General features: G+C 46.3%; 1 protein-coding gene across 3 annotated transcripts in view; it reads right to left on the bottom strand.

Annotated features, from left to right (window-relative positions):
* Positions 1–2,867: 2,867 nt before the first annotated feature.
* Positions 2,868–14,389, bottom strand: part of UBR2 (ubiquitin protein ligase E3 component n-recognin 2) — a 106,431-nt gene continuing 94,909 nt past the window's right edge. For all 3 annotated transcript variants that reach the window (XM_045842681.1, XM_045842680.1, XM_045842682.1), the window contains exons 42-47: positions 13,277–13,385; positions 12,105–12,161; positions 10,568–10,645; positions 7,706–7,876; positions 6,312–6,413; positions 2,868–5,005 (exon numbers count right to left, since the gene is read on the bottom strand). In XM_045842681.1, the coding sequence (XP_045698637.1) occupies positions 4,864–5,005; positions 6,312–6,413; positions 7,706–7,876; positions 10,568–10,645; positions 12,105–12,161; positions 13,277–13,385 (659 nt within the window). In that variant the 3' untranslated portion in view covers positions 2,868–4,863. The remainder of the gene's footprint in view (positions 5,006–6,311; positions 6,414–7,705; positions 7,877–10,567; positions 10,646–12,104; positions 12,162–13,276; positions 13,386–14,389) is intronic.

The following is a 14,389-nucleotide window of genomic DNA, read 5'->3' as shown; positions in this document are numbered from 1 at the left end:
TTTCCCCGCCTGTTCTGATCAAAACATATTTAGCCAAACAGACAAATATGAGTCTCAGCGGGGTCAGGTCACAGGGCAGACGTCAGCCACCTCGGGATCTGGGAGCTGCTGGGGGGACCACAGATAGCCGACCCTCCGGGAAGCACCACCAGCTGGTGCAGAGCAGACTGAGGGCGAGCTGCATCGTAACAGGTCTTCTCGGGGGGCCACAGCTGCCAGAGAAAGCTGGCCCGTCTCTTTTGGTCATCTACCAGTGTCCAGCTAGACTCTGGTACCAGGTTCTTCCTTGTGTCTAACCTCAGTCTTTCCTCGGGCCAGTAAAATTCCTTTCACCCAAGGGACTCCGCCAGTTTTCAGAGTCCTGCCAGCCTAGCCCTGGGGTAGGGTGAGAGGTAAAGACAGTGCCTTAGGACTTTCATTTTCAAAACACTTACTCCATAGTGAAGAACAGGGAATAACTATTTATTCTGAATATTTAGGAAGGTGTGTGTCCTAGAACTTGTGGACTAGCTCAATGACCCACAGCTTCTTACTGAGCTGCCAGCAAATAAACCCCAAGTAACCTCAATACGGGTTAATAAGATTAGCAGCTTGCTCTGCACGCCGCCCTGTCCCTCCTCGCCTGGGCACCTGTAATGCTGGGCCAGAGCCGCAGCTTAGCCTGGCCAGAGTGGGATGGGGTCAGGGGAACCAAGGCACTTAGAGCCTCCGACCGGCTACTAGATAAAAAGATAGCTTCTCTTTTCATGAAGATGGCGCCCAAAATGAAGCAGGAAGCCCCTGCCACTTCCAAAGCCAAAGCTTTGAAGGTAAACAGTCCATAGCCACAAAAAAAGGATCTGCATGTCACCCCCTTCTGGAGGAGGCCTAAGACACTGTGGCTCCAAAGGCAGCCCAAACGTCCTTGGAAGGGCGCCTCCAGGAGAAACAGGCTTGACCAGAGTGCCACCATCACGTTCCCTGACCACTGAGTCAGCCATGAAGGAGACACAAGATGACACTTGTGTTCACTGTGGAGGTCAAGGCCAAGAAGCACCAGACCAAATAGGCAGTGAAGAAGCTCTGTGACACTGACGTGGCCAAGGTCAGCACCCAGGTCAAGCGGAATGGAGAGAAGAAGGCCTATGTCTGACTGGCTCCAGACTATGATGCTTTGGTTGTTGCCAACAGAATTGGGATCGTCTACGGGGAGTCCAGCTGGCTAGTTCTAAACAGACAGCTTCTGATGACAGTGGGTCTGGCCCGCAGTGCCGTGTGTTAGGAACAGCAACATGGGGGAGTAACACGTTAGTCCAGGGAGAGCGGGTACCTTCCCAAGCCTCAGTGAATTTGAGATCGGCTCGAAAGGAGGATACATCAGCCCTAACTGCCGATACCATCCTATCTTGTCCTATAAACAGAGGATGAGGATAAACAGTAAAGTCAAAGAGGATGTTGCATGAGGGTGGTATAGAGTGGGTTAGGGTGCAGGTGTGTCCAACCGTGGCCGAGGATGGCTACAAACGCAGCCCAACCCAATATTGTAAGTTTACTTAAAACCTGTTTTTGCTTATTAGTTTTTGTTAGTGTTTGTGTATTTAATGTGTGGCCCAGAGATGCCAAAAGGTTGGATAGCCCTGAACTGTACAGGAAAACTCATAGCTATTGATCCAAGGGGAAGGAAAACTTGGGCACACATAATAACCCATAATTGCAAGTTTACAGTGGCTTTATTTATAATCACCAAAAATTGCCCAAAAGTCCTTCGCCCGCTAACTGCATAAGCATTACTTGGTGAGGAGACACCCAAAGATAAATGATACACATGTTGCTATTTCATGTAAATCCACCTGCTGCACATGCACAGTGGAGTGTGACTCAGCAACCGAAAGAAACATGGATGGCCATCAAATGCCTGTCTTCTTGTGAGAGACCGGACCCAAAAGGCTGTATCACATTAAGGGACAAAAACAACTTTGTGATTTCCAGGAATCAGGATGGGGAGGTGACCACAAAGGGACCTGAGAGAGGTTGGGATGCTGGAACTATTCTATTTCTTCATTTAGGTGGTTAAACAAACCTCAAAAAACCTAACTTGAAAAACAAGAGGAGGAACACAGATGCGTAATCCACAGACACAGACAACAGTGTGGTGATGGCCAGAGGGAAGGGGGGGGTGGGCCCTGGGAGGAGGGGTAACGGCGGGAGGATGGGAGTATCTGTAGTAACGTCAACAACAGAGAAAAGAACAGCAGGGGCGCAGCAAGGGGTGTATCAGAGGGCGCAGCAAGTCCTGAACCGCTGACACCAGGAGTGAGCAGGGGGCAGGGAGCCGAAAGCGGCGTGTACGACTAGGAGCAGCGCAGTGGAAACCTGCCTGCTTCAGTGCGGTGCTCTCTTTTCCAGAGAATTTTGAAAAGCACAGCAGAGCTCTCGCAGGCAATGCTTCCTCTGCAAATATAGGACGCAGCTCCCCTCCTACACGTCTCTCTCATTAGCAGCAAATGTCTGGGGAGTGTGTAAGAACAAGGACCGGGGTCAGGCGAAAATGAGCGAGAAGAGTGGAAACCTGGAGACAGGCCTTGGAGCTGGGAGGGAGTCCAAGTGCCCGGTTTTCCCCGTGGCCTGAGGTCCATAATGGTTCAGAAAGGTCACGAGCTGTCACCGCCAATGAAGGTAAAACTTAATCAGCTGAAGTGATGATCAAGCTTTCTGTGGGAAGGTCAAGACCGTTTGGCTAATGGCCATACCTGACACTAATAATATAAGCATCTTAGATTCAAAGCTGATACAGATGCCCCACTTTACTTGCAGCAAGGTGACACGGGGAGCGCTTCTGGTGTTTAGGCGCGTGGAACAGAACAGAGGAAATGCAGACAGACCCAAAGTAATGTCAACACCTGAAGCGTTTATTTGGATATCTTTCAAGTCTTTACATATGATACATCCCAAATTTTACAAGTTTTCCACAGATAGTAGTTATAGCCAATTTATCAAACAGATGTGATTTTCCCTGATATGGAAAGCATGTTACATAGACGTTTCCACAATAAACATAATACATGCGGAACAAATCATAAAGATCATAAGATGATTCCTTAGGTAGGGAAGACAATTAGCTTAATGGTGCAAACATTATTTCATCTTCTAAATTTATCTTCTCTCAGACTCTGACATGTTCAGAGAATGAAAGCCAGGGACACCCTCTGCTAACAGCAGACTTCTGTGACGCCAGTCTGGACAGCTGGCAAACGGCCGACTGGATGAAAATGTTCATGATCCCTTTATGAGGGAGAGACACGGTCTTTACCACTTTAAATTTAATCTTGGTGACATTATTGAGAAAAACCAAAAGCAGCTGGAATTAAAAGCTGAAGGAACAGGGATGTGACATTAAAATAACTGTGCCATCCACAGCCCAAACCACCAGGCCTTACCAACGGAGAGAAGGCCAGAAAAAGCGGGACAGCCCTGCACTCTGGTTTGGATTTTCCTCCTGCGGGGTGGGAAACACCTCTTCTCCGCTGGGGGAGCCAGTCCCACGCAGGAAGGGTGAGGGCCATCCTTTCAGAAAACTACGACAGAGAGGGAACAGTGAATGCGGCGTCTGCACCCCCATTCATTGTAGCCTGAGGCCTGGGTTTCTGGCCTTCCTTCTGGGTGCACTGCTGAGTGCACAGAGCTGAGGGCAACGGAGCTTTCAGATGCAGTTCAAAGAAAACGGAGCGACAGGGTTAGTTGCATTGGCTGAAAAAAATCCAAGAGCCTCTCATTATTCATTTGTCCTTTAGCCCAGCTCTTAGAGACTCTGAATTTATTCCTCCACTAAATCTGCCACCACTCTGTGTGTGTGTTCAAGCTCTCAGCACACGTGCGTCAGACCCGAGTGGCCGTGTGGTGCGTGATAGTTTTAATCTAGTAGTTACAATCTAACAGTTGTAATCTTAGTAAAAACAATAATGTTTAAAAAGAATAAAAAGCCCAGGCACGCAGGCTGTCCCAGGAATGCACTAAGTGAGCCAGCAGGTAAACGGCAATCCATCTATTCCAAGAAATGCAAACAGGGATGGGGCTGTGGGAGCCTCAAAACACAGTGTTGTTTGGGGTTTTTTTTGCTAGAGTTTGATGCTAGATGCATAATCTTTTCCATTTAGTCTTAGAAGTAAGAGAATATATCATCTGAAAAATTAGGATACTCTGTTAAGTTTTCAAAAAGCCCTTTAAAATTGAGTTTTTTTCTCTCAAAGCCAGAAGTCCTGCCAAAAGAAAAAAAAAAAAAATCCAACTTTCCACAGCTCTGCAAACTACCCAGCACTCGAAGAAACAGCCTTCTTCCCTTCCGCCCAGCGGCTCCTCAGGCACTAGTGCCCCCAGTCCTCTCTTGGCTGACGTGGATGAGGGAATGCTCCTCTCCAAATCCGCTGCTTTGCTCTTGGAGGTGGGGTCCTGTCAGCAGAGGGGACGCTGACCCACTCCATGTTGAGAATCACTGAGGGGGAATAGGAAATGTGACCCCATACATTACAGAGAATGTCTCCTCCTGCTGGTGAATCAGCTTCAGGCCCGAGTGCCCTGTGACCAGCAATGTGACATGGCTCAGACTCCTGGACGGTCCAACAGTCAGACGCTCGCGGCGGGGCTGCGTCCAGCTTTGGAAGCTCCTCGGAAGTTATGTTCGAGGGATACAGCAAACGGTGCGAGAAGATACACTGACGGAAGATGATTTTCATCGGCCCATGGAGCCAGAGACTATAAAAATAAAACTGGGAAGAAAAGCTTAACTAAAGAATTTATTTCCAAATCCAGTAGAACTTATTTCCTATTCTCCTTCTTGAAAGCTGCTAAGTTACAAAAATCCAGTTTATGTTTTTGGCAGCGCAGTGACTACAGATGCTGCCAGTCAACACCGACCAACGTCTGATTTGCCTCCTGCGCGTGTCCGATTTCCTCCGTGACGCTGTGCTGCTGCCAGAGCCTCTGAATCTTCTTAAACCGCTCTTTGCACAAATGTAAAGGATTTCCCCGTCTAGAAAGAAGACAGATGTCACTCTGGATGCATTCCATTCACTCATCTATTATATCCCAGCCCTTCCTGGTTTAGGAAAAGCTCCAAGTTATCGGTCTTATATCTGCAAAATCTGTTTGGCAGGTGACTGTGCTTATTAAGACATTAGTTTTGAAGGTCTGCCAGGAGGAGCTGCAGGGGGATTACATCCTGAAAAGAGGAGGAAAATGTACACGAACTGTACTCCCTCAGACGGGGGTGAGGGAATAAAGGGGGATGTTGAGCCGGGGGGTGTGAGTCTAGAAGCTAAAACTACTGATTCATTGTCTATTTTGTTGATTAAATGTAAAACAAGAAGGGAGGGGCAGGGGAGAGGATGGAAGGAAAACTACGTATGTTCCTCAGAGTGCTGTCTTTCAGCCACAAAGTCTAAGCAAAGTAGCCAAATGAGCATAACATGTGGGTCGACTTTAACCAGAGCACAGGTTTTGGTGAGTCCACACCTAGGGCCCTTACTTCCATTCACATGATCCTCTCACTCTCTAATCAAAACTCCTCCTAAGAGCCCACACACCTTAGGGAATAGGAAGAACCATCACCAGGTAGCATGTACCTCCATAACCTTGCAGCCAAGCACCTGGGGCATCCCATTTACTTATTCTGCCTCAGTTTCCAGGCCTTGAACTTCTGCTCCTCAAGGCTGGATGGTTATAGCCAAGTTAAGACTTTTACTTTCTTTGGGCAGAAAGAGGTGGTCTAACAAGTTCTACAATAGTATTTGAGAGAATTGCTATTAGCATTTGCTTTATACAATGATAGAAGTTAGCACAGAAGTGACTGAGTCTCAAATACTGGTGTACTGCTCTCTATGTCCTAGATCTTGTCCCACAGATTCTTATGTAATAAGCTCATTTCTTATTGATGGAGATTTGCTCTCCTAGACCACTTGGAGAACACTGGGTCTCTCCACGCAAAGCCACACAGTTCCAATGGGCTCTCCCTGCAATGCCCCGATGCTGTGCATGCCACATGGCAGTTCAAGCGGTTCTGGTTCTCTGGAGAGAGAAATGGAGAAAAGGGGCACTGTGTCCTGTTCTCACCCCTTATCTGGCCGGTGGCCCTCGTCATGCCCTGGAGGCTGGGAAAGGGAATGCCCAACCAGGCAGCCAGCGTGCCCTCTCTGGAAGAATCCACAGATACCAGCCGCCTCTGCCAGAACAGGAGCCCCACGCTGCCCCGGCCATGAGCGGGCGCTCCACGTTCACCACGTGCTGAAGGCTGCAGAGGCCCAGTGAGCAGCCCAGCCCCCCGGGGCGTGGGCCCTTACCTGAGTCCCTGGTCAGTCTCCCCATAGTCATCGAGGTACGGAGGAGAATAAAAACAGCCTTTGGTTTTGCCGGCTAAAAATAGCACCTGACATTCCCGTACTCTGCAGAGAGACCATTGACACATTATACGTTACAACCGAGGTTTAGAGCCAGTTTCAAATGGACTGAAGTCTTACAAAAATAAATAAATCAATATAGGGAGGAAGAGGAACATTGTGAATTAGGAATCAACAGCTCACATAATAGTAGCATTTAAAATATTGTTAAGTGTGAGAAAGGTAACTTCTAAACGTAAAATAGTTGCTGGTATTTTAACCACTACCATGAGGAAATCATTTATTATAGAACGGCACACAAACATTGTGAATCAGGTTGACCTGAAACACAAATCAACACTGTACATGACCAAAAGCACCCGAAATACGACAGGTCCGGGGAAACGCTGCCGTCACACTTTTCCTACCAGTGATTTAACAACGCGACTCCGGGCCCCGAGAGGCCCATCAGGCCCAGGGGGCACTGAGGTGGCTGAGACGCCCAGACGCTCACGTCCCAGAGGAGCTCGGACTCACGTCACTTCTCTCCTTCGAACCCTGACATGGTTTCCATCTCCCTCGGAGACAGCACCAGGGCGTGCTGGGCGCCACCACGAGTCCTCTCCAGCGACCCCAGCCTCCTTGCTGTTTCTTAAACATGGCAGGCACATTCCCTAGCAATTTTGTATGTGCAGCCCCCTTTCTAGAATGCTCTCCCCACTTGTTTAGGCCTTTCTTCAAAAGCCACGTTTCCAGGGAACCCTTCCAGGTTTCCTGTCTGAAATTCAACCCCCCACATGCCATTCCCTATTCCCCTCCTCTGCACACAGCGCTTCCTAAACTCTGACTGGTCTTGTTGACGTTCTGCCTCGCTCGCTAGAAGAATGAGCGTCAGGAAGGCGGGGACTCTGGTCTGCTTCGCTGACTGCTGTACTCTCAGTGCCCGGGCCACAGCTGAACACAACAGGACTTGTTGCAGGCTGCTGAAGATGTACAACCATGTACACTGGCCTGTAATATGTACGAATCCCAAACCATAAAGACAAAAGGAGCAATTGTGACTAGACGTGGGTAGAAAATCTAGTGAGACGACGGGAAGTTTCACATTAGAATGAGGCTTGAGGAAAGCAGGAGGGAATTCTCAAAGGGGTAGGAATGATGATAAAGCAAGAACCAACAAAGCACTGATTAGCACGAACCAAATCTGAGATACGGGACAGGGCTCCTCATGTTCTTCAGATGAACTAAAATACATGAGGACAGCGGTCTCAGAATGCTTTTCAATATAGCAGTGTTTCGTGCCATCCTCCATACACCGTGGCAGAGGTGAATCTAACAAGTTCCCCCCAGGGCCTTACCTCAGGAAGATGCCCACTCCAGAACCGCAGGAGTAGGTGTGCGCCGTGCAAGCCCCTACATCCTCGCCTTCCAGTTCAGTCTGACAGCAGTAGCTCTGCGAGCACAGCAAAGTTCCACACACAAGGCACAGAGTTGGGGCTCTGCTCTTATCGCCACCTGATTTGGGGCACCTCCATGGAACAACAACAAAAAAACACAAGTCATCGCTATGCGAAAGTGGGGCTGGAGAGCTGATGGTAAAACCACTATGACCCTGGCTGGTGTGGCTCAGTGGACTGAGTGCCGGCCTGCGAACCAGTAATTCGCCAGTTTGATGCCTGGGTTGCAGGCCAGGTCCCCAGGCTGGGGGGTGGGGGTGGGGCACTTTCAAGAGGCAACCTACTGATATTTCTCTTGCACATCGATGTTTCTCTCCCTCTCTTTCTCCCCCCTTCCCTCTCTCTAAAAACATGAAAAATAATAAAGTCTTACAAACAACAAAAACACTGGAAAAAACTTTTTGCCCCACTTCTGGTCAAGATGGAGGCATAGGCAGACATAGCTCACCTCTTTGCACACCACATCACAATTACAATTAAACCACACAACAATCATCACTCAGAAGCATCGGAAACTGAATTGAGTGGAAGTCTGACAACTTGGAAATTAAAGAAACCACATGCTGGTAGGAGGGGAGCAGACACAGAATGGACTGGTCCCTCACCCAGGTGCGGTGGATAAAATTTGGGAGGGCTATCTTGGGAGAGAGGAGTCCCAGCCCCACACCAGGGCTCCCAGCCCAGGGTTCCAGTGCTTGGTAGATAAGTCCCTACACCTCCTGCCTGCAAAAACCTGTAGGGATTGAGTCAGTGGAAGAAACTTCTGGAGGCCCAAGTAATTCCTCTTAAAGAACCTACACACAGACTCACTTACTCAGACTCACTCCCTCTGAGCTCCAGCACTGGGGTAGCAGCTTAACAGGTACCAGTGGCATAGAGGGAGGAACTGAAGTCTTTGGCATCAAGGTGAGCAGAGACCACTGTCCCTTTTCTAAATCCTCTCCATAGAGCAGGCAAGCTGGTGCCATATCCAGGACTCCATCAACCTGGGTAACACTGTTAGACCAGCCTTGGAGATCCCCAGAGACTCTGCCCCACCCAATTTATAGGCCCGCCCAACTGCTTTTCCATATGAATAGTTGGTCTTGGCTCAGGTATCAATGGCCTCAGTGAGCCTCAGGCCCCTCATTAACAGCAGCCGGCCTAGACTCACAGCTTGGCTTTGCCTTGGAACCTCCAAGCCCAGCACAAGGAGCAACCATCTCACACTGCTTTATAGCTCAGGCAGGATAGCCCAGGCAAAACACAGGTGGGGGCTGACCTTGGCCTGCACCACCCCAGAAACCCCAGGGGCAGTGCACCCAGTGGACAGTTACAGACAACGTCAGTGCACCACCTCCCTGCCCCTGCACAGCTGATCCTCCATGGAGGGCAGAGGATGGTGGTAAGTGGTTACAGCCAATCCCTGTAGGTGACTAGCCTGGGTAAATGCCTCCCACTGATCTGCCAACAGCAACTAAGGCTCAACTACAAGAGGAGAGTGTATGCAGGCTACATGAAGGGAGCACCTTGAGTACCCAGCTTGGGTGATAGGGGAGGCTGTGCCACTGGACCCTACAGGATGCCTACTACATTAGGGCACACTATCAAGACATGGAGTCAAAGCAGCTCTATCTAATATATAGAAATAAACACAGGGAGGCTGCCAAAATAAGGAGACAAAGAAACATGGCCCAAATGAAAGAACAGATAAAAATTCCTGAAAAAGAACTAAACAAAATGAAGATAAGCAATCTGTCAGATGCAGAGTTCCAAACACTTTTTATAAGGATGCTCAAGGAACTTAGTGAGGACCTAAACAGCATAAAAAAGATCCAGTCAGAAACAAAGGATACACTAATTGAAATAAAGAACCATTTAAAGGGAAACAACAGGAGAGTGGATGGAGCTGAGGATCAAATCAGTGATATCTGATCAAATCGATCGTCTCCTCCATGTGCCCTGACTAGGGACCGAATCTACAAACCAGGCCCGTGCCCTGACCTGGAATCAAACCCACAACCCTTAAGTGTACAGGACGATGGTCGAACCAAGTGAGCCACCCAGCCATGTAGGTAACGTTTAATTTTTTTACACTACTGATTATTCTTTATGCTATTCCTAGGTTAAACATTTAATAATGTATTAAAAATTACCAAGGGCTCTTATTACTTTATACAGGGTGGGGCAAAGCAGGCTTACAGTTCTTTATACATGAAACAGTTTATTCTTGTATTACTATTTATTATTTATTGTATTATTTTCCATATGAACATCTGTAAACCTACTTTTGCCATACCCTGTAGTGCAAACTGTTATTTATTTAACATTTTCTTTTTACTTTATTTTTAGAGAGAGGGGAAGGGAGGGAGAAAGAGGGGGAGAGAAACATTGATTTGGGAGAGATACATCAACTGGTTGCCTCTTCCATGTCCTGAACTGGGGACCTGGCCTGCAACCCACCCATGTTCCCTGACTGGAACAGAACCAGGGACCTTTCAGGTTGCAGGCCAGGGCTCAATCCACTTAGCCATGCCAGCCAGGGCTGAAGTCTTATTTAGATAACATTAATGAAACAAACTTGCTCCCCCATCTCCTACTTTCCCATATCTTATTCTGAAACATGGTGGAATGACGCTTGTACAAGTTAGGTAGTGTAGGGACCACCGATGTTACAATTTCGCCACCCAAACAATACAGAACAATGAACAAAATCCCTTAAGTTCTGTGTGAGAAGTGTTTCCAGTGGTAGGAAATGATCAATGTTCTAATATGAAAACTTACGAGAAATTAGATGCTTGATTAATGAGGCTGCTGTAATCCTCTGGAAGACCTATTAATTTGTTAGATTCTCTTGGATAGCTAAAAAAAAACACACACATATAACCGGTTAATATGACATCATATCACAACAATGACAAGATAATTCGGCTTAGTCAAAACAAACAAAGGCAGCTGAATCTGAGTGACTTAGCGCTACCACAGCAAAAAATTAAAAAATTCACACTTAAATTGGACACAGGGACTTTGGGTTCACATTTTTACTTGAAAGGCTCGAAATACATGATCAGAACAGTAGACAGTACTTAGAATCTGCCCCATTTAAGTAAAAATGTGGTAGCTCTGGGAAGCAGGGGAGGGGCAGAAAAGGATCTTCATCCCCAGGCTTCTCCCCAAACACCCCGGTACTGGAGAGCCCAACCACAGAGCCTCGGAGAGAGAACACAGAAAAGATGTGCTTATGAAAGGTGATGTTAAGGGACAACCGAGTTGGAGGAGAGAGGTAGAGAACAGGTAATTTAGGGATACCAGGCCAAGTTAATTCAGGTAAAACGCAGAAACAAGTTCAAGTGGTATCTGAGGCCCCACCCTCACGGCTCACCCCTGCCTGGCACGCCCGTGTTAGGCCCTTCCCTACTTTACCTACGGCAGAGACAGGGGTGACTGGAAGCAAGAGGGGGCTACTTGGACTGCAGTTCTTACATCAGAATCACTTGGGGGCAATTTGGTGTGGGGGAGGGACAGACACGCTCGGAGCCCAACTTCAGAGAAATTAGAACTGGTAGTAGGGTCCTGAGAATTTTTTAAAAGTTCCAAAAATTGTTCTGATAGGGATGAACCATATAAAATTGGTGGTATTCAACCATGTTTGACTTATAACAATTGCAATTGCATATGGTTCAATCTAATAAAATTGGGGTGCTATCATCTCTGGATTTGGAACAGACTATAAAATCAAAGAATACAATACATAATCTCCTTTAGCGCTCTGATTTTTATGGATAATGTGTTCAGCAAAACCGAGGAGATATTAATCAATGAAACACATCTGTTACCACCTGGTATTGCATTCTATAGAATCAGAGTAGTGCTAATGACGAAGGAATGAGAAAAAAAACCCCAAATGGACTGGTGCTCATTTGAAAAGCACTGAAGCTGAGTGACAGGAGTGTGGAATCGTCTGATGCTATTCTTTAAACTTTGGGATAGTTTTAATCTTTTCATAATAAAAGGAAAAAGCAAAGCTAAGAAAAACTTTTTAAAAAGACCCACACTTTTAAAGATCAAACACTTCAAAATAAAATAACTCTGTTATTTGCTTTCTCTGCCAAGAACAATGCACCCTATCAATGTTCCTCATTCTGACCTCTGCAAACTCTCCCCACCATTAGACTAAGGAGGACCGATGAGAATGAGAATGCCAATGGCCCACCTCTTGGAGCTGCTGGAGGCCTGGGAGGTGGCTGTGAAGGAGGGAGTAGCACTCATTCCCTCCCCCTCCCCCCCGCCCCTACCTGGTATGTGATGGTCTTTAACTTACCTGATAGCATCTCTTTCACCGTTTAGATATCTTTTAACTTCACTGTTCTGACACCAGCTTTAATGTAATTGGGAAAAAAAAACAAAACACCTTTTACTTTTAAAGGGCTAGAACTAGAATTATTTTCTTCTCTAAATTTAGTAAGAGAAAAAAAACTACTTTGCTTAATATATTTGCCCAATCAAAAGAAGCTTGGGAAATACCGTATTTTGTCTGCAGTTTTTAAAACCACAAAAATACGATCCATGATTTTCTAAACGTAAGAAAGTTAAATACATTAAAATTTGTGGCTACATGCACTGTTGTCCCATTAATTTGGACACTCTGGAAAAAACAGTCTGAATTAAAGAAAAGCTCTTATTAAGTGTTCTGGAGCTAGAACACTTAAATTTAAAAAGTTTTTTTTTTACTGTAGTAAAATATACATAACATAAAATTTGCCATTTTTAAGTGTATGGTTTTGTGGCATTAAGTGCATTGACACGGTCGGGCAACTACCACACAATCCACTTCTGGAACTCTGTCTACTTGGCACACCGCACCTGTTCAGCACAACCCTCCTCCCCCACCAGTCCCTGGCAATCACCGTTCCATTACCGTAGGGTCCTCATGTAAGTAAAAACACACAACGTTTGTTCTTTTGTGACTGGCTTGTTTTACTTAGCATGTCTTCAAGGTTCATCCTTCACGGTGTGTCAGAATTTCCTTGTTTTAAGGCAGAGTAATATATCCCACGGTGTGGGTACGCTGCACTTCATCTATCCAGCCATCTGTGGACAGACCCTGGGCTGCTTCCACCTCTCAGCCTGTGAACAGTGCTGCTGCGACCACGGGTGTGCAAGTACGTATCTGAGTCCCTACTGTCAATTCTCTCGCAATATATACCTAGAAGTGGAATTTCTGGATTCACACGGTGAGTCTATGTTTAACTTTTTGAGAAACCACCATACTGTTTTCCAGAGCAAATCTGCTTATGTTATTCACTAGCTTGGCAGAAACTGTACCGCAAAGGTAACTCCTTAACTAAGAAGGCCTACTCATTATAGTTTAAATTACACGGATTGAAGTCTTCCAGGCTTACTAATTAAGAATTTTGCAATATATGTGATAAACTAAAGTTTGTTTCCACATAACTCCATTCAATGTAAGGAAGAGAAGGGTATAACCATTACCTCTCAATCAGTACTTTTGTTATCTCGCTGTTTTCTTGAAATAGGGAGATGAGGTTGCTTGGCAGGGAAAGGTAGTTACACAGATGTTCGAAATGCCTCGTTCCAGCAACTGCAAATAGAGAAGAGTGAGCACAGAACAACTGAGAGTGGAACCTGCATTGGAGGAGGCAACGGTAGAGCTCACAGGGAAGAATTTGCATTTGCCAGTACATAATTCGTAGGAAGGTCAGATGGCATGTGGACGGGAGCCACAGAAAACGACCCACTCCCGAGTGGAGTCAGGGGGCTCCTGCATCACACTTGTTATACCTCCTTGGAGCCTGTTTTACCACTTACAAAGTGGTACGCCTGCACGGTCTGCTTCATGGGGTTAGTTAGGAACATTCAATGACAGAAACAACATGCAAGTGTTCTGGAGAAGTATATATACAGCAGTACAGAAATGTAAGATGATTTCATCGGGGAGATGGGTTTAAACACTTATTCTATCATCCCTGCAAATAATTAGGAGGTCTACATGAATCTCTGTGGTGCCTGGATGACTTAGCTGAATGGAGATGCCAGGCCACAATCTTTTAGAGAACAGTACTACATGCAGGCACCCCATGTCCTTTGCTGAGGGACAGCAAACTTTAATTCTATACTACTTTTATGAAATTAATCAAAACAGAACATAGGAAACAACTGTGAAATAGCAAATGAATTCCTACATTAAAATCAGATTATGTGCAATTATGGATATCCTGAACTTTAATGCCACATGTTTCAAGTTAAAAAATACTTGAGCCCTGATAGGTGTGGCTCAGTTGGCTGAGTGTTGTACTGCAGAGAGAAAGGTTGCCGGTTTGACTCCTGGGCAGGGCACAGGCCTGGGCTGTGGATTTTGTTCCCAGTTGGGGTCTGTTCGAGAGGCAGCTGATCAATGTTTCTCTCTAATATCTATGTTTCTCTACCTCTCGTCCTCCCTCCCTTTCCCTCTCTCTAAAAAATAAATAAAATCCTAAAAAAGGAAACACCCCTTCAGATTATTGGTTTTCACTTTTTAAAAGCTGAAGAATCCAGTTTATGAATAATAATATAACCAAAAATTTGTTAAAAGATTTTATTTATTTA

This window comes from Phyllostomus hastatus, unplaced genomic scaffold (assembly GCF_019186645.2).
Source record: "Phyllostomus hastatus isolate PE091 unplaced genomic scaffold, TTU_PhHast_1.1 phas_contig_40, whole genome shotgun sequence".
Taxonomy (NCBI): Eukaryota; Metazoa; Chordata; class Mammalia; order Chiroptera; family Phyllostomidae; genus Phyllostomus; species Phyllostomus hastatus.
Note: the sequence above shows the minus strand (reverse complement) of the source record. Positions and strands in the feature narration are given on the sequence as shown.